The 26,424-nt window shown below is 40.8% G+C and overlaps 4 protein-coding genes across 6 annotated transcripts in view; 1 reads left to right on the top strand and 3 right to left on the bottom strand.

The window, feature by feature from the left end:
• cmc2 (C-x(9)-C motif containing 2) overlaps positions 1–19,233 on the top strand; it is a 264,026-nt gene extending 244,793 nt beyond the window's left edge. The window contains exons 2-5 of one of the 2 annotated variants that reach the window (XM_072380449.1): positions 17,094–17,347; positions 17,811–17,927; positions 18,008–18,079; positions 18,194–19,233. In XM_072380449.1, the coding sequence (XP_072236550.1) occupies positions 17,847–17,927; positions 18,008–18,079; positions 18,194–18,277 (237 nt within the window). In that variant the 5' untranslated portion in view covers positions 17,094–17,347; positions 17,811–17,846 and the 3' untranslated portion in view covers positions 18,278–19,233. Of the gene's footprint in view, positions 1–17,093; positions 17,348–17,536; positions 17,928–18,007; positions 18,080–18,193 lie in introns of both variants that reach the window. The other variant, XM_072380448.1, reaches the window with a different exon arrangement.
• On the bottom strand, positions 1,870–10,003 carry atmin (ATM interactor). Its single transcript, XM_072380439.1, has 4 exons — positions 9,654–10,003; positions 5,014–5,139; positions 4,223–4,422; positions 1,870–4,125 (listed from the first exon to the last, which is right to left on the bottom strand). The coding sequence occupies exons 1-4, from the start codon at positions 9,939–9,941 to the stop codon at positions 2,343–2,345; spliced, it is 2,397 nt and encodes a 798-aa protein (XP_072236540.1). The 5' UTR covers positions 9,942–10,003; the 3' UTR covers positions 1,870–2,342.
• cenpn (centromere protein N) lies at positions 11,865–15,646 on the bottom strand. Its single transcript, XM_072381243.1, has 10 exons — positions 15,400–15,646; positions 15,104–15,149; positions 14,058–14,117; positions 13,617–13,690; positions 13,356–13,529; positions 13,134–13,235; positions 12,969–13,023; positions 12,711–12,820; positions 12,493–12,616; positions 11,865–11,986 (listed from the first exon to the last, which is right to left on the bottom strand). The coding sequence occupies exons 1-10, from the start codon at positions 15,568–15,570 to the stop codon at positions 11,865–11,867; spliced, it is 1,038 nt and encodes a 345-aa protein (XP_072237344.1). The 5' UTR covers positions 15,571–15,646.
• Positions 19,234–20,487: 1,254 nt separating the features above from the next.
• The window catches only part of LOC140301815 (chromodomain Y-like protein 2), a 34,217-nt gene continuing 28,280 nt past the window's right edge, over positions 20,488–26,424 (bottom strand). For both annotated transcript variants that reach the window (XM_072380438.1, XM_072380437.1), the window contains exons 4-7: positions 25,115–25,287; positions 24,808–25,018; positions 23,288–23,431; positions 20,488–23,195 (exon numbers count right to left, since the gene is read on the bottom strand). In XM_072380438.1, coding sequence (XP_072236539.1) covers positions 23,037–23,195; positions 23,288–23,431; positions 24,808–25,018; positions 25,115–25,287 — 687 coding nt within the window. In that variant the 3' untranslated portion in view covers positions 20,488–23,036. The remainder of the gene's footprint in view (positions 23,196–23,287; positions 23,432–24,807; positions 25,019–25,114; positions 25,288–26,424) is intronic.

Genomic DNA, 26,424 nt, shown 5'->3' with positions numbered 1-26,424 from the left:
CCACGAAAGCTGTTGCAGCAATGCCGAATCTGCATTAAAAAAAATAAAAAAAATCACAAACTAGAAGGGCAGATCTTAAAGATCATATCTTAAAATCTAAGATGTGTTCAAAACCTTAAAGAAAAAGAAAGAAAATAAAAGGATGTTATACTGGGGCACAGAAAGGGATGGAAATTGTTAAGAATTTAGCAATTCCAGTTCCTTATCAGTTCTCTTATCAATTCTCATCCAGTTATATGAAGCACAAATGGCTTTGCAGTAACACTTTAATTTCAAGTACGCACCAACATTTTATCTATTTTCGTCTCTGTCATTTTACTTTTCCCTGTCGATGAAGGAATAGCTACAGGGGTCTTTCATTAATATTATTATTTATAGTATTATTAATAACTACTCTGCTTGGACTCTTGGGAGACGTGCTTGTTTCCTGCCGTTTCCATAGCGATAGCGGCACGCCAGAGAAATTTATATCATAATTCTTTTTCAGCGTGAGAGAAATGTGTGGCGGGGGTGCGTCACAGAAGTCAGAAAAGCGTGACTATCACACTCAATGCGTTACCTGGGACTTTTGAGATGGAAGACGCTGTGCCACGAGCTCCCCTGCGAGAGTTCCCGCCATCGCTTAGCAGCGTGTCAAAGCCTTTACATTGATGCAAAGTAACTGCATGCTGTGAGGTCAAATGTTTCAGCATGTTGGAGGCATCTACGTTAGCAGAACCTATAAACGGGACTGTTCGGCAGGCAGATTACAGATTTCCACGGAATCGAATTACTGGTAGCCGGTTCTTCTTGATTCCCATCCCGAGGCACAGTGCAATTTTTCTCTGCAGTTCCAACAAGCCTCTTGAAAACTGGAACAGCATGAACCACCTGTCCATAAAAACGAATGAATGGAATCAAAGAAATTTCATCGAAGAAGATGCTGCATAGCAGTATTTTCATGTGTAGGAACATCAATCTCCTCCGTACAAAGTGTGGAGAAAAGAGGAAGGGAGCAGTGCTTCATGCAGCCATGATGGAAACACTACTCATGCAGTGTAAAGACCGAATGCGTGACCGAAAGGATTCTGACATTTATTCAGGTTCAGAAACGAGATATTCTGCAATTAATATCATTTTAAAGCAGCAAATGGTCTGTAGCAGAACTAAGGTTAACATCTGGATTTAAGGCAGCAAAAAAAGAAAAACAATGTACAAAACAAGTCCTGTAGAAGACCATAACCTGTATGTGCTGACTGCAAGGTTACAGTTTTAACAACATATAAAAACACAAACAAAATGCTAAATCTAGCCACGAGGAGAAGAGACCAAATGAAAATAAATTAAAATTAAATACTGTGCCCAAATGTTATGAAAGCTAAATCTGACATTTGACAGGAGTCATTTCAGTAAGTGTCAGGTGCTGAAGACATACAGTGACTGTGCTAATCTATTGTAAAACTGCACAGTAACACCGCTGCATCGCTTCAGCTGTATACACTTACATGCAGCTCATGAATAAGTCAAAGACGCTGACAGCAAAGACTGCTAACTGATTTGGACTACTTGGCAAGAGGTCCAGACTCACAAAAAAAAGTGACATCAGACTTCACAATAACATTTCAATGCAATTAGTGCAACAGATGACAAGAAGACGCATTTAATTTTTACTTGTGCCACATCCATATGTGTAACGCTATAGTTGAGAGATGCATGTTAATAGCTTCAAGCAACGGCCTGCTTAGTGTTGGAAATATAATAATAATAAAACACAAACAAAAACAAAGTTGGCGCTTGCTGGTCACGTTTTCCATCGACTTAAAGCCACAAGGGCAGACGTGTATGTTTTTGTGCTGCTGACCTCATGAAGGCTTTATGCAAAATGAAAACTAAATGTACAATATTGCACTCTGTACAGATCATTGACACAATTTTAGAAAAGCTATAAACAGAGATCTAACATTTATGAAATGTTAAGTCCGTGTTGAACTGCCAGTTAGACCAAACGGCACAAACTAGTCACAGTGGTTATACACCGACTTACACGTTATGTGGCATTTTAGACAGGACGCATACAATATGTTACTTCATGTGCAAATAAATATGTAAACTGTCACAGGAGCTGATAAATCATGCCCACCGACCTAATAAAGTGCAGCAAAGCTGTCAGGATAGACACAAATATTCCTGGAAAGGCTTTGGACATGAAGCCCTAGTGGAATGGTCAAAAACATTTTCACAGACTTCTTACTGATATGACAATTGGCCCGATAGAGGACAACATAAGCCTGTTCCGCTCAAAGGAAGAGGCAGAATTCAGAAAGATGCACTGCAAAGCCTTAGAAAGCCTCACCAACAGGATCTCAGCTGTTGGGTTTCTCAGGGTGCTGAAAGAGAGCACAAAGCTCCTCGCATGTCTGCGTTTCCACAGAGCTGAAGTGGGACTCCATATTCCATGCCAGGTCCGCTGACATGAAGTCATCCATAACAGTCTGGGTTTCATTGCTGGTCAGGAAGAGGTGTCCCAGGCCTTCTGCTTGACTGGTCACAGTCTGAGTCTCAGTGCTGCTTAGCAACCTTACATGCTCACCCTGATCTACATGCGTCTGCGCAGAAGGAACTGTGGCTAGTGAAGGAAGATCGGTCTGCGTTTCCGTGTCTGAGGACTCGGTGCTGATAGAAAAACTTGAATGTCGCAGGATGCTGCTCAGGGGCATGTTGCTTCCAACATTTAACAAGAAATTCAGGTCAGTCTGAGTCTGAGTGTCAAACAGCTCCAGGTCATTAGCTTGGGTTCGACTTGGTCCCTCGCTTTGGTCCAGTTCATCCATAAGAAGGAAGTCTGTCTGCGTCTGAATGTCGAGAGATTCCAATGGTGTGTCACCGCCCAGCACACCCAGCTCACTCTCCTCGGTTTGTGTCTGAATGTGCACAGCATTGAGGAATTCTTCAAAGTCAAAGTCTATTCCGTTGTGTTGCTCCTGGACAGAGCTGAGACCGGACCCACAGCCTGCTGAGGTCTCTGCCAGCACCTGATGGCCTGACATGCTGCTAGAGAAAATGTTTTCAAGATCATTTAACAGGGTCATTGTTTGGGTCTGGTTGTCTGCCATGTTGTTTGCGCTGAGCTCATGTGTCTGCACCCCAAAACACATCCCACCTGCTGATTTTGAGTCCTCATACATATTGCTCCCTACAGCACTAAGGGCGTCTATGTCCAGGGCTGTTTGGGTAGAGACGCTGAGGGACTCATTATCAAAGAGGTCAGAGCACATGATAGCCTGGTCCTGGGCTTTCTCCTCCAGTTGCGGCATGGCAAAATACGTCTGTGTCTGACTGGTTTTGTACGGGAGCATGGATGAGGAAGAGCAAGGAATTTGGCTCAGGCACTGGCTCTCTGTCTGAGCTCCGATAGACGATGTGGATTTAGCTCGGGAGAAGAATGTCTGCGTTTCAACACTGACTGGCAGGAGGACTTGGGCACTCACGCTGATGTCTGTTTGGGAACAGGATGAAACTGAAGACTCGCCCATAGTACACAACCCTATTCCATCCCCAACCCCCACCCCAGTGAGCATTTTTGACAAATATGATTTGTCAGTCTGAATATTCATAGAGGTGCTCCTTCCCCGTTGTCCTGCTATGCTGCTGGCTGAATCTTCTGGACTCTCAGGATCCAGATTGACCTGAACCCCTGTGCTAACTGGGCCCTGGCTAGAGCGGGAGGTCGGCATGCTATCTTTGAAAGTCAAACATTTTGTATCAAGTTGGGGTACCACCGCGCCGGTGGTTTGTGGCAAGAGCTGAAGGGTGCTGACAGAACCTTGGCTGTCTACTGCAAGAACAACAGATCTCAGGCTCCCACCTTCTGTAGAAGGAAGGAGGACAGGCAGGTGGGCCAGCTGCATCACAGGAACACTGACCAAAGCCATCCTGGGCTTTGGTAAGAGCAACTTCTGAAGGCCTCTATGGGGGTTGGAGTTCTGGTTCACGGGATCTAGGATATCTATCGTTGAATCAGAGGGCAGAGCCGTCTCTGTCAGTTCCTTAGGAGCAGGCATTATTTGAATAGCTGAATCATTGATCTTAACCTTTTCAGTATCACTTAACAGTTTCTCCAACTTTCGCTTTTTTACTGGAGGAACTCTATAAAGACAGAAAACAGAGAAAGAGAAAAGTCAAAACTTCTTTTCTCCGACAGCTAAATGCAACAGATCAATAAAGCCCTGTTTGGTTTACATGCCTGTGTTCTGAAGGGATTTCATGACCAGTCCTGTAGATATGTGACAGCAAAGCAGCCCTGCTAGCATAGGGGCAGCCACATGTACACTGGTAGGTCTTCCCACAGTCTTCTATGTGTCTCTTCAGGTCCCATTCTGTGCTGTACCCATTGTTGCACTTGGAGCACTTGTGTTTCTTCTCTGCATGCATCTTCATGTAGTGCTACAACGACAGGTAAAAGAGCAAAAAAGATTCAGCCACAACATTAGAATCATTGACAGGTCATGTAAAAGAAAACGTGTTCATTAAAAAGAAAGACATTTTCTATTGGGGAGCCTTTGACACCTCCCATGACAAAAACACAGAAGCAGAAGTTCAGAAGCAGTCCAGTCCACAAAAACAACCCAGGAAGAGCACAAGGAACAGGACAAAGCTCTCAAGATGTTGATGCAGCCTCCAAACTCCCCAAATGCCAGTCTGATCAAACACCTGCAGGAGGTGCTGCGACAAGCCTGATCCACGAAGACACAAATGTGTGGAAAAAATGCTGGTACTGGTAAAAAGAGTGCATGAAACACAACAGCACAATATCTTTAAATATCTTTTAGAAGTCTCTCCATAACCTATTCTATCATTAGCAGAGAAAATATAACATGGTTTGCAAAACTGAACGCTGATCATCAAACTGTATGCTTATCTTTTAGTCCTTCTATATGCCACAGCTTTGCATAATGGGTTAAACATTTCAAAGATCTTTTATCAAGAACAAACAAGCAGATCATTCATCTCCACATTGATAGAGAAAATACTTACTTGTTTAACCAGGGAGAACTGGGAGAAAGGTCTGTTCGGTCCCCTTGGACAACCCTCAATTGGACAGCAGTAAAGCTTCTGAGAGCCCTTCATATCCTTTCTAACCGTGGGGTTGACAATACCATCCTGAAGGTACCATTGACAGCAAAGGGTAAAGAAAGAGGACAGAACAGAGTTTTGTGCATTTAACAAGTCTGGAATACAGTAACATCATCTCAAGCATGGCAACAAGTCCAAAAGAGTACCACAAAATCCATGAATTTACAATAAACAATGCAGTGCTTCTAAATCAAAGAATCACATTAGAAATCGATAATCTTTATCTTGAGTCAAACATTGAAGATTTTAGCCGTTAAGCTATGATTTTACTTTGCAAACAAATTTTTTTAATGTAAAAGCTAAGATGGTACCAAGTGCTTAACGTGGCAAAGACCAAAGAACTGGTTGGATTACCACCAGCGGAGCCAGTGTGGCGATAATGGGTGACTACAGATATTTGAGCTTGCACACAGACTATAAACTGGACTGGGCCAAGAGCACCAATGCCCTTGACAAGAAAGGCCAGAGTCGTTTCTATTTTCTGAGGCGAGCGAGGACTTTCAGCATCTGTCTGACTCTCTCCCTCTCACCTTCCAGACCTACGAGCTACATTAACAAAGCATCTTCAGACCTTCTGTGTTACATTAACGCACAGTCTATTTATATGGGACCACTTTGTATATCTGCAATTGTATATCTGCATTGATAGTATTTATAGCATTGAGCTTGCACTACAGCTCCTTATTTTTTAAAATTCTGTATATACATTTATATTGCTGTACTTAATACTCTGCACCAAATACACCAAGTCAAATTCTTTGTAAGTGCAAGCCTACTTGGCAATAAACTTGATTCTGATTATGCTCGGGAGGTTTTAACAGTCTGCAGTGCTTTTATCTATGGTGTTGCATCATGGAGCAGATGACTAAGGGCAGTTGATGCCGGCAGGATAAACAAGCTGATCTGCAATAACATTGTGGGGGTAGAATTGGACTCTTATATTGGTTTTTGAGAGAGGGAGGTTATCCAAGTTATGGAACATATTGGACGACACTTCACACACGCTCCATGGTGTGCTTGTCAGTCACAGGAGCACATTCAGCAAGAGAATCATTCCACCACGATGCACCATTGAACATAACAGGAAATCATTGGAGCCTGTGGCCATGAAACTGTACAACTACTCCCTCTGACACTCGTTTATTTGCAGCCTCCCTCCAGCAGCTGCAGAACTCTGTAAAGCTCATCGGTTTTCTTGAAAATATCAGCTTTTTTGCCATGAAAAAAACCAATGACCATAATATGGCATGAGGTATGTTTTTTTTTTTTCCATGGTCTTCCTCATCCCGTTAATGGGAATTTCTGAACATGATAATTAGATCCAAGCACTCATCGGCTTATCAGTAGATCCTGAAAGTCTGCTGAGACTGCAAAACTCCCCGTGCTACACTAACTGTAAAGAACAAACAAAATAATGACCAGGGCTGATAACTCTCCCTCACTAAGTGCCAGAATTATGGGCTTTCACATTAGATGTAGCAAACGGTTGCATTTTATTCATAGTTACGTTCGTGGCTTCTACCAGATAAAAGGCTGGAACAGCAACACACTTTATAACTAATCTTGATGTAAAAGTTGTTTATGCGTAAAGTTTGTGAAACAGCTTTCTCAAAAACAAGGACTGCAGACCTGTGTCCTCTGGTATTTTAACATTTTTGAATGAGACACGAAGGCTTAGACAATCTGATTTCAGGCTATATGTCACGCTTGCCAACCAGAAGAAAACACATCGACTAGCTTCTCCTATAACTTGCGAGAGCCACACCCAGCTAGCAGTAAGAATTAGTTGGTGGTGGCACCCAAAAATAGTCTGTAAGACCTTCAGGCTGTCTGACGACGCCTTTCTGAGGCGAGGGTGTTGCTCCACATTTTCAATGCAAAATATCCTCAATCATAGCATTGATGGCTGGTTTTACTTGTGATCTGTCTTATATGAATATCAACATGGGGACATAGTTTATTTTTAGCTAAGAGGGACTTTGACAGACTGGGACCTAGGATTACTTTCATAATAAACAAATATCTGTTTAATAACCGTAAAGGCAGTAACTATGCACACAGAAATTCTTGAGCATTTCCTTTGCATATTTGTACAACTACTCTGCGTTTTCACTCAAGTTATCTCACTGATATTTCAATGATATCTTTGGGACAACAAGGTTGTAAATGGTAGCTCTACACTTGAATGATATATCCATTAATGGTTTGATGTCATCTAAGAAATCTGTTTTACTCTTAACTGAAGAACACAAACATGTTAAGATTAAACATACTGCTACAACACTGCGTCTCTCATGTTAATTCCGCTGTCTGCACATTGTAGGATTAGAACGCAGTGGCCACTGAATGATAAGATAACATGATTCTTATCATTAAAAAACAGCACCAACACTTCAGGCAATTCCCACTGAAAATGGGCAGCATCATCACATAAAGCAGCCATTAATACTGTTGCTTTCCAGTTGCCAAGGTCACCTCCATCCGCTGTAAAACTAGAAGGTGCTGACCAGCTGACAAAACATGCTCGGCTTTATCGGAAAAGGTTAGCGACAGAAAAATAAAAAGACACATTTTGGAAATTATATAGCTTGCTGCAGATTGCCTCACATCATACGGTCGTGGGCTGAAGCCTGAGTCATAACACGACATTATCTGTCCTCAGCTGAGGAAGAAAGCCGATATTTACCGGTTTTGCCACAGCCATGGCCTTTAAGTTATGATTCGCAGGATCATTTCTGTTATGCAGGGAATACAGTCAGAAGTGAGCGTAAGAGTCTAAATTCTGCTTCTCTTTGGGATAAAAGGATGGGAGATTAAAGGAGAACTAAGAGCCAAGGCAAAACAGTTCATTAGCCTTATGAAAAGGAGTCTAAACTCGACTGAGTGCACAAATTCAAATAAGATTTGTCAAGTCGTGAGAGTGAAATAGCTACCCAGTAAGAAACAAGAACAGTGTCAAATAAGCTGCTGATGTGAAAGTATTCGTAATATAAATATATGTATTGTCCCACATTTGCAGTCTGACGTCATGAATAATTCATAAGAACCTCCAGAGTCTACGAACTTTATCACCACCAAAATATCATTACCACAAAGAGCAATTTCCCTCTGAAGTGGATTAATCTGTCCAGGCCTTCTGACACAAAGAATATCACTGCTGTTGGCTTATTTTCCTCTCTTCCTCTCTTTAAAAAAGGTACAATCTGCAATGAAAGTGTGGCTATACAATTCCAAATAAAAAAAGAATAAAAATGGCACATAAATTGTAAATGACGAAGATAACAGATAAAAAACAAAGAAAAAAACATTTAACATAGCCTTTTTTTATTTATTTATTTTTTAAATTTGGCTCAGGGCCAACAAACATTACCATCTTAGGATCAGAAGTTGAAAACACACCTGACAGAAGCTCAGATTTACTGGGTAAAAAACAAACGGTTCTATTGGGCTTTTAAACAACTCCTGCAGTCCACCCGCATTGACTGCTGAGAGGCCAATTCAAATTCTCACATTTGCCTCTTCTAAACAAAGAGCTTAGTCTAATGCAGGACAAAAGACAGCTTTTCCCAGCAAAGAACTTCATTCACGGAAGGGACACAAGGGAATTACAGCCTCCCACAGAAAAGCCCGGTCCAGTGAGGACAGAGGAACCAGGATCAGAGGTAGACTTTGGGGCAAAAGCTTAAACCGTCTCTACTTTAAAAATGGATTTAATTCAACCAACTTTTTCAGCCTCAGATGCCTTCAAATAAGAGCCAGCTTTTCCCCTAAAACGGGCAGATGAAGCGGATATGTTGTATGTGTCTGTTCCGTTGTTCAATCTTCTGCAACAACGCCTCTGATTAACTGTTTAAATGTCACATTTCTAAAGCAAAAAGTTAACACAACTGATTGCAGCGCAAGCGTTATGCCGTCCTCCGTGTGCCCTGCTTTCAGAGTAGCAGGCCATTAAAAAGCACACTGCTCCACCACTACTGCGTATAGAGGTTTGTTGTGATGCGGTAGGCAAGGAGCAGTTGTGCATTTACATTTTTGGACGAAGCTGGTCGTTGCGATGCTCAATGAATTTTCTGTCTCATCTTAAGTATCGGTAATAAACAGTGTGAGCGTTTAGTTGGCTATCAAGCATAAATAAACTCCCGCATTGAGCTAACACGCCACTATACAAAACCCTTCAACGTCACGGTAAACGTCAAAGAGCAATTGGTACCAATAATCACGTGATCAAAAGATAATTGATAGCACGTGTGGCTAGTTTGAGTGTAGCCAGCTTGCTAATCGTGAAACCACCGACTGAACGTTAACCACATAAAAAAAAAACTAAGTTCGGTTTAAATAAACGTCCACCGTTTAACGTCTAATAACGTCTATTTGCTACATCACTATGTGCTAGCAAATACAAAGTTGGATGACTTGCGGTTTTTTTTTCTATCATTTTTTCCACTACAGTTTTAGGGTCAGCTTTGACAGCTAGTCAAGTCGGCGCTTCGGTTAAATTCACACTTAAACCACACGAATAACCAAGTTTACCGACTGATTACCTTTACTCTGTGCGACTTCACGAGATGCATGTTCAACGCAGGTGTGTTGGGGAGAATCTTGCCACATCCTTCCACGGTGCAGAGGATGTTCGTCCTCACTTCTTTGGCTAACTCCATGATTGTGGGTTTTATTATTTCCCGACACTGCGACAAAGACTCTTCGTGGCATTTGAGGCCGTCCGTCGTCGTCGTGTTGTCTCTTTTATTCGTTTTGCCCGTTGCAGAGGCGGCCATGTTTCTGTGTTGACAGTCCATCCTGTGTTTGGCAGAAAGCCCCTGCAGCAGCATTGGATGTGTTGAAGCACTTGTCCCTCAGTTTTAACTGAAAGGCATGCCTGACCACCTTCCAGCAGAGGCTCAGTCAAAAGCAACGCGACGTTGCGTCACATCCGGGAAAACTTTCTTACTTCCACTTATCAAAATAAAGTCTCGCACCTTTACGTTTTAGATATTTTTTATTTTTTAGTATACATTTATAAGGCGTGGGTTAGATAGTTACAAGCGATTTACAATCATGAGTATGTATTCAAATGATAACATGCTAGCTGTCGACGCATTATCGCATAAAAATTCCTCTCAGGAAAAATGTGCAGCTACACTTTAAATTTGAAAACTTGTGAAGTAAGTCTTTTAAAAGGGCAACAACTTCTATCAGTCAGCAGAGCAAGTCTGCGATGGTTTAAGTGAGGTGATATTTAGAGGCTAAACACTGCTACATTTAAGGTGAAAACATACCGATTATACACTGAAGTTATTAACAGGATCAACTTGTCACTAAAATTATTGCTAATTCTGCCAGTGTAATTGCATAGTTTTCCTTACCAAAAAACGCACTAGAAGTATATAAATTCTATTTCTTGAAATGTCATTTTTTTCTCTTCTTTATGACAGCTTCTTATGAGAGATTGTGCTAATTTGTAGAGTAATCTGCAAGACTGATTCTGAACCACATAAACATAAGAATATGATTTCATTATACCACAGTAGCAGTAGTATTAAAAGACTTATAATTATATTGTTCAATTACATTTGTTGGCAATGTTGTTGTTATTTTTTCAGGTGTGAATGTTCACTTCATCCCATCCAGGAAGTGACTTTCTCAGATAATTCTCGGGACAAAGTCAAAATTGTGCATGGCACCGTTTTGTTTTTGGTGATATTCCTCTGCCTGTGGGTCCTCATCTCAGTTGTTATATTCTTCACGAAGCATATTTAGAAGCATAGTTCAGTTGGAAACAAAACATTGTAAGTGCTGATAACACAAATCAATATCAGCTCATTACATAGAAAGTTCCACTGCTCTTCAGTGGCCAGTATATAAGAAATTACAGCACAGAAAATCAGACAGTTGTTAAAATACCATAATCAAAATTGTGAACTATTTCATACAATCTATATTTCAAGCAGGCAATAGACAGCCAGAGCCATTTGATTAGCTATGAAGGGCGAATGGGAACGAAGATCCCTTCCTTTGTCTCACTCAGTCTGCTGCAGCCTGAAAATAACCAGCTGAATGTTAAAACATTTAGTTCGACACATAGCATGAACTCTGGATTTTTATCCTCCAGCTGATATGGGGAATTGTGTAAAAAAATAAAATAAAAAAGGGGGAGCTTGTGATTTGTAATATGGATAGAAGAACAGTCCCATGTTTGGGCTTGTTGTGAACGTTATTCATGACAGTTGTAAAACATTTAAAGATATATGTTAGATGTTTGCAGACATAAGTTTAAAAACATCTTGAAACCAAGTGCATACGTAGAAACGTCGACTTCTGAGGGGCATGTTTATCTCCAATAAACATGTCATTATCAGACATTACATGATACGGTTTGTCAACAAAGTTTAGTTAAACTAACGACAAATGCAGTGAATTTATGTTACGATGACTTATGTGTTCGGTTAAAAAAAGGAAAGAAAAAAACAGTTGGAAGCATATAAAAACACTAAAACTATCCAGAATATTTAAAAACCTTTTATTTTCATATTTACACATACAGTAACATACATACATACAATAGTAACAATGAAATGACAATCGAGTATTGCTAACTATCACCAGCTTTACATCTGAGAGAAGCAAGCATTCGTGGCTTCTAAAACTAATGGCTACACAGAAGCGTCATCAACACTGAGTCCAATGATAGAAAGGTAATCACAAATCATTGGTGGAAGTAAGAACGGGCACCACCGGGAACCCTTTGTCATCACTCAGTTCTGCGTTTGGCGCATTCGTGAGGACGGACCAGGGGTATTATCTGTAATGACAAAGTAATTCCTTCCTTTTAAGGGAATAGATGAGAGCAGGGGTGTGACGGGGGTCGAGGCAATTCCTGCAAAACCAAGAAAAATACATAAGATTAACTGCCTGTTAAAGAGTTGTAATCAGAAACATGAGGCAAGTGTTTGTTCTGTTCTTTGTAAATCAAACGGGATAAAAGAACGTGAGAGGAACATTTTCTCTACTTTCATCAGGAGCATCACCTATCGATTCGCCTCATCATACATAGTATATTGATATTAATTTCTGAGAGACACGAAGTGCGTTTCAAGAAATTTTTCCCCCCTTTTTTTCCCCTTCTTCTTTCTTTTTGTTGCAAAGTTCTAAAAATTCAGTGAGATCGTGTTTAAAAAAGTATGCATTCCCATCATAAATGGTGTCAGTGAATAGTACATTAAGGCTGTTATGTTACCACCTCCTCTAAAGTGATTGTGTGCCCCCTTGTGGGCATTTATAGAGCTGACAGTGGAAAGAAACATTTAGGGATTAAATTAACACAATTTCTTCTTAAAGTATAAACCGTGTCCTTCATGGCTGTGGCTGATGAATTATCGATACCTGAGGATGCACAGTGTCTGAACGACTCCAGGAGATTGGTGCTTGAAAATTTAACGACACATCTGAACGGCTCTGCCCTCTCCGTCATAGCCTTATTGGTGGGGTCTCTGAATTTTGTTTCCAGCTGAAGAAAGATCCAGATCAAACATAAAAACATAATTCAGATGACTACAGGACTGAGTGGCTGTTAACAGCTTGCTTCCATCTAGTCAGTGTACCTTGTACACTGCAGACTGTAGCTGAGGTAACGTCCCGTCACCGAACGCTTCACCTGCCATCCGATGTCTGTTTGCAGCAGCCTCGGCTTGTTCCTTTTCTACGTGCAGATCTGAGCACGGAAAAATTAAGCCAAGTGCACAAATTCATCATACAGAACTGTACCAGAAATACAGATTTAAGCTAGCTACAATGTTAAAGACAATATGACGTCATAGATTTAAATAAATAAAACATAAAATACCAAATACAGAGCTTACTTAACACAGTTTGATCGTTCTCCACAAGAGGGCTGGGATACTTTGTAGGAAACACCTAAGGACAAAACAACAAATAAATAAAACAAAGGAGAAGTTTAAATAAAAGGAGGGCAGAAATCTAACTTGAACCAGTAGAACGTTCCACAACAGTCACAAGAGGCTTACTTGTTGATATTGCCTCATCAGCAGTTCTCTGATGGCAGTAAGCTTCCGCCCACTCAGGTTGGCATCCTTAATTGCTTGATGTCTTGTGGAAAGAGTTAAGGCCTGCAACAAACACTTATCTCTTAGAGGATGGAAATATATACAAACACGCATACAAAACAAAAGCAGAACCCAGCCACTGTGCCTGTGCAAACAACACGAAGGGCACGACTCATTTCTCACCTGGGATAGCAGAGGCTTTAGCTTCGATTTGAGGCTGCTCACAAAGACATAGGGGGTCTGAAGATAGTGAACAACATAAGTTGGTTTCAGGTGGTTGGGCCGAGAGAAGCCGTCTCCCCATGCGATTCTAATCCACACAGCTTCATCTGTGTGCTTCTTTATTTTGACCGACACCTACAATGGAACGGAACAGCTTATTGTTGCATGGTTAACACAGAAGCAGATGCTACGGTACAGAAATAGAACAGATGTCAGGCTTACGTGTCTTATGAGCTCTTTGAGGTGGGATTTAAATTGCTCTTTGAACTGTGTCAACTCCACACCGGGAGCGTCATCTAGAAAGCAGAAATGTATACACGGACTTAGAACACACAGATCGATTCTCATGGAAAATCTGCTGATATTTTTCTTTCTACGGTCAAGCTTCAGTTAACCTCTTAAACCCACCTTGATGGCTATAGTATAATCGAGTCAAGACTTTGACACACAAGACAAGAAATAACTGGAATCATGTACAAGACACAAGCAATTCAGCGCAATAATGCAATTGAGCTGTTAAAATGAGAAGTCTAATAGCAATCTAAAACTGTATTCTATCAGGTTATTTTAGAAGAACCTGCTTCCGGCAGAAGGTGCATCCTTTGATTAAAACACTTTTCCAGCCCTTAACAGTATAAGAAGTACATTCTTGCTCTGACGTACCCTCAGGGTCCACGAGCTGGAAGGTGTACCACATCCCCTGGTTTGGATTCTCAATGATATCTGAAACAGTGAAACCAAAGCAACATGAGAAGGTTTGTTGGACCGATGACATCAGATGATCCCTGATTTGAGGACTTCTTTTTCTAAAACCATTTGTTGACCACATATGTATATTTTTTGCATCACTTTTTGTATCATCCTATGGAGCCTGATGTTTTTGTGTCCTCTCCCTGTGCCTTAACAGTTCTATTTTTGTCTCTTCCATGGTAAAAACCTAATGGCCAAAACGCCCGTTTATCAAAGGTTTGGTGAGCGCCCGTCTTAGTGAAGTGAAGTGAAGTAGTACACAGACACAGTGGATTCACAAGGATTACCTTAACAGAGACCCTATTTTTTGGCCTTGCATTTGCATTCTTGCCAACACATGGGCAATTTTTTGACTCACTAATATCCTCTTTTATTTGAAATTTTCTGCATGTTGGCAAATGACATTTCAAAGCAAACTGGCATGGCTTTAGAGCATTTCTCAGTTTTTCGAAGCAGCCCAGTGTGCAGCCATACTGGACGTCAACAAAGGAGTCTCAGTCCAAACGCTCTGGTATCTTTCATTTCCCTTTTTAATGCCCCCATGACAACACAAAAGAGGAATGAGGAGAAACAAAAGCCAATGCTGATACACACAAAGACCCACATTTGAGAAATAAAGTACATTGATAGACACCGAAATAAAGGGTCTCCGAGCACATTGGTGAGTGGGATCTACAAGGACTGATCGATAGATCTGAGAATCAATTTAGTTTCCCCTGCAGTCAGATTATTGAGTAATGCTCCTTGGATTTAACAATGACATAATAAACTATAGACGTGTGGGACCAGCTGTTGTTGATTGGAGTGTGCTAAATAATGGAAGCCAATTACAAGACAGTTACGAGTAGCAAAGAAAGCTTGAGTTTGCTGCATTTTCAAAGAATTTTGGAAAACTGTCACCATATTGTTTTTTTTACGTTATTTCCAAGCCGCGGGTCACAAACCTTTACTAAACTTACATATCATCTCGAGTTCAGTTATGTGTTTCATGGCCAATGCATTTTCCTGTAATGAAAATGGAAAAAAAAGAAACATTTGATGTTAAAAGGTAGAACACCAACGCTATACAATTTTCAGTTTTAAATACATTTCAAACAACGGCTAACAGCGAGTAGACATCACGGTCACTCCCACTTTCAACAGAAGACGTGTTAATGCCGAACAACCAGGTTGCCTCATCGTACAAAAAAAGTGTTTAAAACATAACTGATGACATTATATATCGTCTAACAGGGGAAAATAAAGCGCCGCACACCTCGCCAATGGTGAACAGTGTTTCTGTTAAGGCCAATTTTGACTGAGTAAAATCCAAGGATCGACGCTGTGCTGCCGACAGACGGCCCCACTTTTCCAACGTTGTTTCGAGCATTTTAGTTGGTATTCGTCGTACGAGACGTTGCAACAACAGTTTCGCGGAGTCATCCATTCTTCCGCATAAGGTAGTCCAAAACCAGCCGCTGAACTGTACAAGAGTACTTGAGTTTAATCGAACAGTCGCCTTTTCTTTCTCTTTTTTGCAATTCCAAACAAACCGCCTATTAAAGCGGGGACGAATCAACCAATCAGATATGAACAAAAACCTTTCCGCCTTCTCTTTAGCGCCCTCTGCCGTACTGGAGTCGTATTATATATGTTTTGAAAAAAATCTAATTTTAGAGCTGTTTTCAACACCACAATTTAGTTATTACTTTCTCTAAAGTTCTAACTTACAAACATAAATTACAATTGCAATATAAATTCTAAATTAACCTATATATTACATTCTATCTATTATAGCACAAACATGATCTACAATCTATGTAATGTAACGGTCACAAATCTTTAATAAATTGATCACAAAATGGTTTAATAACTCAAAACAGTTAAGAAGATTTGATTAAAACATTTTATGTTTTTGTTGCATTTGGAAAAAAACTGTTTCAAAAAGTGATGTTAGCTTAACCAAATTGTCTCCCCAAACCAAACCTTGGAGATAGGCTTATATGTGAGTAGAGAGATACACACAGAAATATACGAACACAATACTAAACATATGCACACAGAAAAATGACAAAAGACCCACAAAAGTACAAAAATGTGTAGCTGGAATAAACTGGATTAATATGTTTTCTATAAAACAGAACACAAACTCATATAAACATTTAAAAGATACTGAGACTTTACAAAAGCAAAAATATATTTATGTTCATTCTTAAATCTTGTCTGTGGGAGGCTACTTGAAACACTTTCTAAGTTACATCCTGGTATGCTCTACACAGCAGATATTAAGAGCAGTCCCAACATAGGGGGAATGTTTGTCCCTTGACAGGTTCAAGGTCATACAAAGATCTTTTTTGTTTTCTTACATTTTACAAACTAGTCCTGATAGTCACTGAAGGTGAGTTTGAAAACGTTTTCGTAAAAAGTTCTGTTTGGTGTCTTTAGTTCTTTGAGTGATTTTGTTTAAGTGATATTAAGTGCAACTCTGGTAGATATGAATGGAATTCAGACTAATCAAATTATAATTCTTCTTTTTTTTTAGTTCAGAAAAAGTGTTGATGACAATTATAATGAAACTATTTTTTATTTAACACAGCAGTTATGAACTCCACCCTGTCGTAGTACGAAAGGGGTATGAAATGGTGATCAAAGAGCTATCATTGCTCTTAATTCATCTTAATAAACAAGGACACGTACATTACATATCACAACTGTAATAACTATGCAATAGTCAAGTAAGAAAAAACTGGAGGAAGAAACAGGGAAAGAAACGAATTAGTGGACGAAGAAGGATACACCTGAGGAGGAATCTTCTTGTATTTCCTGTAGATTTCCACTACTGCAAATCCCGCCTCTTATCAAAAGAACGCACACTATTGGTTGATCAAATAAAAACGCGGACGCCGATTCGCTCTTGCTTTTTGTCACTCAATTCACCGCCGCTAACACTTATGCAAGCGTTATAATAAGCAGCATGTCCTCCAGGTTCCTTATGCTCGTGTAGGTTACACTGGCGTTGGTGATACAACTAGAAGGTTAAGTAAAATCTAACGAGGCATTAGAGAGACCTGGACAGTTATAGTACAGGGGGGAAAGGTGCTTTCTTGCTGGTTGCGTGGAATTATTGATTCTGCTTTAAGTCAGTTGAGGCCTAACAGTTAGCTAACGACACATTTCTCCGCGGTGTGTTGGAAAACCTCTCAGATGACACAGCTTTTTCACTGGTAATATACATTTTTCTGTCACTAAAGAGCTTATATTAGTATGTAAAACAAAAGTTCTATGTCGTGTAAACGGACCTTAACCGGCCCCTGATGGTTTACAGGAAGCCCCATAGGGAATGTAGGTGGGAAACAGTGCTACGGTAATGCCTTTGTTACAGTGTTGTAAAGTCCTCTCTTCTGTGTCTGCAGGTAAGTGTCCATTGGAAAGTCCAACATCACAATGTCAGAGCAGCAAGGAGAGGGATGGGGAGGCGTTAGTATCCTTTAGACATCTAACAATGTTGACATGTACTGTACATGAAGCGTTGCTGAAATCACTAGTAGAAGGATTCACTCATGCTTTTATAGAGCAGCAGTCAACAAGATGTAACGCCGCCACGTGTTGAGGATATCTAAACTATTTGTGGGTATTTTAGAAATGTAAAATGAACTCTCAGTGCTTCTGTTGTTTGTGGTTTTTCAGTACAGCTGCAGTGATTTTATAAGCCCTTAACTCATCATGCACTCCGACCTGTCACCTCACCTGCACACAGATGAGTGTAATGAGCTCATAACCCTTCTGAAACAGTGCCACATGCAGGTACGTTGCCCTCCTTTGTCACCATGCGCTCGTACATGCACGAACGGCTAAACCTCATCTTCCCTCATGTCTCTCATCAGCACAATTTCCAGAAGTTCTTTGGCAAGTGCAACGAAGTGGACCGTGCCATGCGTCAGTGCCTCAAAAAAGAGGTCTGTCGCTTACCTTTTCTGCCTTTTGCGAAATGGATTTAACAAGTTATCTTATCATTTGCGTCTGATTGTTTTTTTGATCAATGCTTTCTTTGGGTCCCTGTCGTTTTATAGAGACTGGAAAAACGGGAGCGCAGCAAGCAGCACGCTAAGGAGATGAAGAAGAGGGTGAAAGAGGGACCAAAGGAGCAATTCTGAAGAATGTGTTACTGTAGCATCGTCACCGGCTCTGCAAGTTGAACGCTGTCAAATTTTGGGACTTTAAATTCAGCATGAGATTGTTTCAAAGGCCTCCCCTGCTGCTTTTCTGTCAAGACAGAGGAGAAGGTCCAACTAAGTCTCTCTGTAAATTAGTGTTGTTGTTTGTTTCAGCATTTGAAGGTCTGAGCACCATGTATAACTGTACACGGCTACATTATTGTTGCATATTACCTCCGTCATGGGGTTGAGCTTTGTTGAGGAATGTTTTCAGTGCTCATTGTTGGCTCTTCGGTCTGGCAGCAAACTACCCGGTGGGTTTTCTGATGCTCAGTGGAGAACTGGCAAAAGAAGACACTCTGACCCGTCGAGATCGCATTTGTTTTGATGGGTTTGGTTGCAGAGTTGCATATCATTTAAAGGTGGATTTTGTGCCTTAGCAGAGGGCTTTGCTCTCTGAGCGCACTTACTGTCACTTTTCTTTTGACAATGGAAAGCAAAAATAGCGAGAAGGTTACTCAAATGTATGGAACACACAATTCCAACCTTAGTTTTCTACTTTCCGGGTCACGTTTTGAACTTTTTAAAACTTGCAGTGTTAATGAAACGTTTTTAGGTCAACGTGAAAACAACTGCTTCTCTTTCTTTAGATTTAAAGCTCTTCTTGGCTGTAGTCAGTCATTTTCCCCATTCTGTTAGCTGCGAACCGCTGCTCCCCATCAGAGGTCATTGTAGCTGTAGGCAGAGGCCTTTCATCCAGCCCCTGTGTCTGTTCACAGGATCCCTCAGGAATCCTCTGGTACCTCTGAAAAACTGCTCATGAAAACAGGAATGGGTTAGTCTCAGAATCGACAGACACCCGTAAATATAGCAATTGTTTGAGAGTTTGTTGGAATGGGGAATCACATTGATTCAAGATGAATTGTTTTAAATTAAAGTATCACCTAATTGCAGAATCCTTGTTTTGCTTCATATGTCAAACAGGTGTGGGGATCACAAGAAAAAACAAATATGAATATTTATACTGTTCTTGTCTAATGTTATTATTAAAAAAGATTTGTGTGAATTATTCTTTTACAGTTAAAACCACATAAAACATTTGCAAAGCGCAGCTGAATCTTAAGGTTAGGTGAACTGAGGAGATTATAAGGCCACTACAGACAAAAACCTAGTTACACTGGCACTGAGAACGGTGGTTAGATAGTTATAAACCTCTCCGGACACGCAGAGAATGAAGAAATACTGTCGGCAACTTCATGGACTAATATGCAGGAGACAATGATGAGTGCTGGAAGAGTGGGCGGAATCTGGAGGATAACACCAGTCAGGCCGGTAATGTTGCGTTTGAGGAGTGTTCTTATTAGGATTAGCTTTACTGTAGTTTAACTGGTGGCGGATTCAAAGAAAAGCGTGCGGTGGGGTGTAGACTGATGCTGTTAAATGTAAAAACTGGGGGAAAAAGACCCAAAACAAAACAGGTCAGGTAATGAGAGGACGGATGAGAACAGTTGGTTGTTTTTTTTTTTAAGAAAGAAAAAACAAATGCACATTAGTATCAGCAAATGTGAGGTTAAAGTGTGACGTTTTGGGGGCGGTGGCTTGCAAATACAGCCTAAAATGTGCATTCTTAATTTCCAATTAACGTTAAAAGATGGGAGACGAGGGTTGGGTCGCTGTGCACTTAAAATACCGGAAATTGTCAGGAAAAAAAACCCTGACGGGTTTGTGTTTGTGCCGAGATGTGGGAAGGACAGCATGATGAGGAAACATGATGAGAAGCATCCTCATGAGCAGTATAAAGGTTTCTGTTTGATGTGGAGGAAAGCTAAGGGTGCGACTTTAAGCTGCGTTGTTGTGTTTTTAACTAACAAACTCCGGACCACAAGGTGGCAGTAATGCACCAATCAACCAAATGACAACTGCCATAGAACAAAAACTAGAAACGTTGCCCACTTTGGGCCTTTAGTCATGCAAATCAAAAACACAAAGTGAAAGCAGATTTTGGTTTATTTGAGCAGCTCGGTTTTACCAGAATAACACACGGATTGTTCTTCGACAGATATGCCAATGTCGAGGAACCCCAAGTGTGATTTTAGGGACTGTAGAAAAGAAAAGCGTGAGCTATGGTGATGGTGGTTAAAAAGACGAATGACCAGCTTAGTCATTTATAATAAATAACGGAGCAACAAAAAGTAGTTTTTTTTTTAAAGTTGTTTCATCAATCACTTCGGACACATTTGGAAATGGGGAATTTGGATCTGGAGTCTCGGAAGAAAAACAGTTCAGAGGAAATGCTTTTTTTTCGATCTTAGGTGATATATTTCATACAACAAAATAAATAAATGAATAAATACATAAAGCCCCCTGTCTTGGAGGATCAGTGTGACTCACACTCAGCAGACCTGAGCGATTTGCATTCATTGATGCTGTACAGTAGTCGCATCATAAACATCCCACTCACTTCATCGCTGGGCTCTCTTGCAAAGCAGGAACTGGGGATATTAACAGTTATTTACAGTCAGAGGAGCAATACAGTCTAAGAATGCAGAAGGAAAAAAAAAAAAAAACAAGTCCCCAAAACCGATTGTCATCAAGATATATCGCAACGCTTCAGTTCTCTAACCGGACAAACCGACCATTTAGATTTTGCAAGTTCTATGGTGATCTTAAAGTCGGGATAAAATTATAGCCGTTTTTGTCATTTAGAAATTTAGTTTCACACTGAAAAATGTCCCAAAAAATGCTTAATTAATTAAACCATCTACCCTTTTCACCAGTCGGTGACCTCAAATGAAAATCACTGCATCAACACGGTGCAATAACTGTCTGGTACGCAGCGACCTGTTCGTGGAGCTCAGTAAAACACAACATATATATTCAATTATTTGCCGTGCTTCTTACAATTTGCATGGGAAAGCATTTTGAAGATATTAAAATAAAAAAAATAAAAAATAAAAAAAAACAGTCAAATTACAAAAGGGATTGTAATGTTGTTTCTGGGGTTATAATTCAGAAAGAGTGATGAAGAGTGTTTGCGGTGCCTCTGGAGCAGAGGAAGCAAGGTGCGGCACCGCACGTTCAAACGCTTATCTAAATAAATACAAAAATAAACGGCCACGTTTCTGACAATTCTTACAACGCCGGTACAAAACCCACCCTGAAATACAACGTATTCAGACAGGCAACACATTTTTACATTATAATACATGCGGTTAGTTACAGAAAGCAGTCTACACTATACACAGATGTATTTCTATAAAGAATTCTTCACTGTCAAACGGACAAGCCTTACAAAACAATTCTTTCTTTTTTTTTTTTTTTTAATAACACAGACCTGCACGCATTTACACCTCAGTAAAATAAAATAGATCCTTAAATATAATACACATAGCAAAATATAACATTTCTTGAAATCTTGAATCATCACATGCAGACGAGGAGAAGAGGGACTCCAACGGCACAAACGTTTCATTTCCACAATGTTGTTCAGACATTTGATGATGATGAAGCTACCATCATCTCGTTCTTTCACGTGCCCCTGAAAAGGCATCAGGAAACGGGCAACAAGATCACCAGGTTAACCTTTCTTTCTTTTTTTTTTTTTACAAAATAACATCCACAAGTAACTACATACGGACCACCACAGCACTGCATGTAAGGCTGCGACTGTATGTGTGGCTCAAAGTGGGATAAAGTACTGCTACACTTCCTGTGTAATATGCTCTGAAGGTTTATCTAATTATGTATTTATAAAGCCTGCCCAGACTCGGCTTCTAGTGTTTACCACGTCCACCAATTTCCTGATTCTCAAACAGTTCTTGCTGCATTTAAATGAAAACAAATTGGTTTATCATCATGTCAAATATCAAACGTTAAATTTGACTGGCACAGATTAAAGAGAAGCTGAACCCTTGCCTGCTTTGCTCCGACAGAAGAATGTCGACATTTGGGCGCTGTGTTGTGGTCGTTCAGCAAAATCCTCAAACAGCTTTAATCTGGAGTTCAAATTGAACATTATTGATGGTGATCATACCTATGATAGTCACAAGAAAACTCCCTTCTGTGGAATAAAGCCTTGTGCGGTAAGAAAAAAAAAGTATTTTGTTTTAAGTTTCCAGATCAATTCACTGGTTTTTCCAATAACCCAAAAGCTGCTCCGAGCAGTCTCTGAATCTGATGAACCAACGCGTTGGAGCATCTCTGGGAGGTTTTCTTTGCACCATAGAGACGGGTGGGAATGTGCATGAGCAAGCAACGGTGACCTCATGCAAAACTTTGGTTTACACTTCAATTCAAAAGATTAAGCCACGAAAAAGAAAATCCTGTAAATGTAGCTTATGTACAGAAAGCAACTCTTTTCTTTTTAAACACACTTGAAATAAATATACACAATATATATTAATATATATATTATCACTTCATCATGTGCAATCAGGCATACTATGAATTCATACATTCTGATGACAGTGCAGAAACACGCCCTGCTTTGAAGCAATGCACATTTGGCCCTTTGCTGTTCGACTGTTGAAGTACTCAAAATGTCCATCTGGACAGGGAGAAAAAAAAAGAAAAAAGACTATAGTGGAGGAATTTATTCTGTTCTTAAGAGACGTAAGAAAGCAGAAGTCCAGAAAATCCTCGTGGTTGGAAACAAAGGCCCACCGCGCAGTTTGAGATCACAGCTTTCTTGCACTGGATGTCCTCCTGCAGGCGGCCTCCAACACACACGGACCAGCTTCAACTTCCTGGGTGTGGGTGGTTACTTTTCATGGGTCTTATTCTGCAGGTAACTGAAGAGTGCCTCCAGCCCTTTGGTCGAACACCACAGCTGCTTCAGCATCTGGCACTCTTTCTCATTCACTTCCTCCAGGACTGGCACGAGGATGCTCCTCATCAAGCATTTTGACTCTTCTAGAACCTTTTGAACACACACACACGGAGGTGAAAAGGCTTATTAGGTTACACTTAAGAGACAGCTTTGGCCTCTTGGCCGTCTCCATCAGCACCTACCACTGCATTGCAGGACGCCATCTCCCTCACACGCAGCATCACCTCTTGGTTGAAAGTGGTGGGCCAGAAGACCTGGGACACCAGGCCTCTACTGCAGGCTTCTTGTGCTGTGAGTTTTCTTCCACAGAACAGCATCTCATTCGCCTGCAACAAGAAGAAAAATGCGTTTCAGTTCGCCAAGCAAACCAAGATGGTTTGCTTTGGGCACACACAGATGCATAAAGGACGAGGACACACAAAAACAATGCATACAATCTTTCCTGAACATGAATTGGTACTTATAAAGGAAGACTGTGTGATGAGAGTGTGAGCGCCTTGTGCAGTTTTCAGACCTCGTGTGCGTTTTTAGAGCAATGTAACCCTGCTGTGTGGAAAAAAATAGAAAGAGGGACCATGTTATTTACCAAATCGAGAGAACAGAGAAATTCATGGGACTTGCTTAGCATGTCATTTCTTAACGTTCTAATTGTTACGTTTAGCTATAAATAAGTGCAGCCATCTGGGATGATTGTGCTTAAAGATGGCTATGGAGGACCTCTCTTGTGAGCTGATGTTTCCTCTCATGTATAATCTAACCTTTTCTCTCTCTTTTTTTTTTTTTTTACCTCTGCAGGGTCCTTTGATTTCAGTTTAAAGAATCGGTCTCTGTTACTTTTTCCATCTAGTCGTTTATATTCCGTTTGAGGTTCGAGAACTGTTATCACATCATTCCATATCTCTACTTCAATGGTGAGGATTTTGGTTTTACATTCCATTTTGTTTGTGTTTTCATTATTGTGCCTATCAAGTTGTGGTGCAAACAATGTTTTGATATGTAAATAGAATAGAATAGAATATAGAAAAATACTTTTTTCATCCCCCAGTGGGGGAAATTCAAATTTGTCAAGTAGCTCAAAAAAAAAATCATAAAATTATAAATATTTACAATGATTGTATATTAGACAACAGCAACAATGCTACTACTACTACTACTACTACTACTAATAAAAAAGCCTTATGGCAGTGGGGACAAAGGACCTCTTGAACCTCTCAGTCCTACAGCTGCAGTGAGATGAGCCTCTCACTGCAGCTGCTACTCTGTCCTGCCAGGATGCTGTGGAGAGGATGTTCATTATTCTCCAAAACACAATATAATTTCCTCCTCATCCGTTGCTCCACCACAGCACTGAGAGGGTCCAGCCTTCTGCCTACAACAGAACTGGCCTTTTTCACCAGTTTGTCTACAGTTTTTGTCTGCAGTGCAACTCCCCCAGCAGACAACAGCATAGAACAGTGCACTGATGCATGATAGTGTGATAAAACATGCATAACATACAGACATTGAAGGACCTGAGCCGCCTCAGGAAGAAGAGACGGCTCTGGCGAACAATGACTGACGAAAGAGAACCATATGTACACACGGTTTTATAAATCTGGCAAAAATAATGGATGTACACATTTCTGCCTTTGTGTGTTCGCCCAAGTTTCACGAATCTGGGCCATCTTGTTCAGGCGGTTTTAAGCTGAACCCTGGTACCCACCAGAGCTACACCCAGTATCTGTGGGAAGGTGTAAGAGGAGCATCCAGAGGGGGTGAGGTGAAGGGCAGCGCATGGCGTTTGGAACCAGGCCCTCTCACTGGCCCACACCACATCGCACAGTGGCAGGATGGATGCCCCTAAGCCCATGGCAGGCCCGTTTATTGCTGCCACAATAGGTTTCTTGAAGTGGATGAATGCCAACACAAAGTCCCTAAAGGAGGTCACAGAGAGATAATTGCAGACTCCGTCGAGACTAATGGCACGTGATAAAAGAGTCAGGGTCGACGGTGGAAAGATTTCCTCTTACCGCAAAGCATCTGCGATGCGGGTGCTCTCTTTTCTGCGGTCAGTGGATAGACGCCCTATCAGGTAAGACGGCTCCAGGCCACTGCAGAAAACAGTCCCCACAGAGCTGAGCAGCAATAACTTACTATCATCAGCAGCTGCGTTACCCAAAGCTCGACAAACTTCCTTCATGATCTGTGGAAAAAAAGAGCATTACTTGCATTACTTTCTTGATATTGAGACATTTTCACGAGTTCCACATTAGTTACTCTACTTTGTGACTCCGGTCGACCGTGGCTGATTTGATAGACAGTAACTGCCGGCATCTTCAGGGGTAGAGTATTAAAAAAAGACAGCAGTAAAATGTTAGGGAGTGGTCTGAATGCCCACGCAACACTTTTACAGAGCTCACACGGTTTCATTTAGAGCAACAAAAAGTCACTTCTTATAAAGCAACATAATAGTGAATTGACATGAACTGTTTTTACAGGATAGAAAGTGCGCTGCTGCCAGGAAGAAGATCAAATAAATTCAATCTCCTCCAGGAGAACAAACAAATGAAATGATGGATCTGAAGTTTCGAGTATAAAATCACATCAGTCATCATGTGTGTCAGTAAAGCCTTGAACCAATCAGGACACAGTTGTGTTATCACAGAAGTGTTCACCAGTCGCTGCAGCGCGATCACAGCGTGAAGTGATGGCGTTTCGCAGCACAGGTGAAACGGAATATTTCTGACCAGTATGCGCTGCTCGCACACCTTCACACATCTCATTTAGTGGAATTCCCTTCCCTTGGACCAGCGCACAACTCCACAACAGATTGATGGCATTAGTCCTTCCCATGCCACACATCGGCCAACTGTTAATCCTCCAGTGGTGCTCTTTGGATGATTGCGCTTTCAAACTAGAAATCACTGCTATGTCACAAATGTCCCAATGCCAAACAAATCGATGGTTTAGACCCAGGTGAGAATGTCACATTCTTATCTCACCTGACAGATAAGAAAACACAGGGAAGAAAAAAAAAAATGTAATTATAGATTCTGGATCCTTGGGGCTTGACATTAATCAACTGAGTTGCGATTCCGGATAAAAGCCTGAATGAAGAGTCAGTGATTAGCAATGACCACACAGAAAGTAAGAGACTGGTGGAGGCTTTTCTTCAGGCCTTTTAATATTCACATCTGAGATGTTTCCATTTCAACTTGACGAGCAGCTTGTTTCCTCGACAGCCTGCCGGCCAGCACCACCTGCCTTAACTTTGCAGACAGCGCCTACTCGTCCGCTCAGTACTGTGGTACAAACAGATTATATTATATATAAGATAGTT

Source organism: Leuresthes tenuis, unplaced genomic scaffold, assembly GCF_036924035.1.
Source record: "Leuresthes tenuis unplaced genomic scaffold, fLeuTen1.0.hap1 SCAF_2, whole genome shotgun sequence".
In the NCBI taxonomy this organism is placed as follows: Eukaryota; Metazoa; Chordata; class Actinopteri; order Atheriniformes; family Atherinopsidae; genus Leuresthes; species Leuresthes tenuis.
The sequence above is the reverse complement of the archived record's forward strand: the minus strand, read 5'-3'. Positions and strand labels throughout refer to the sequence as shown.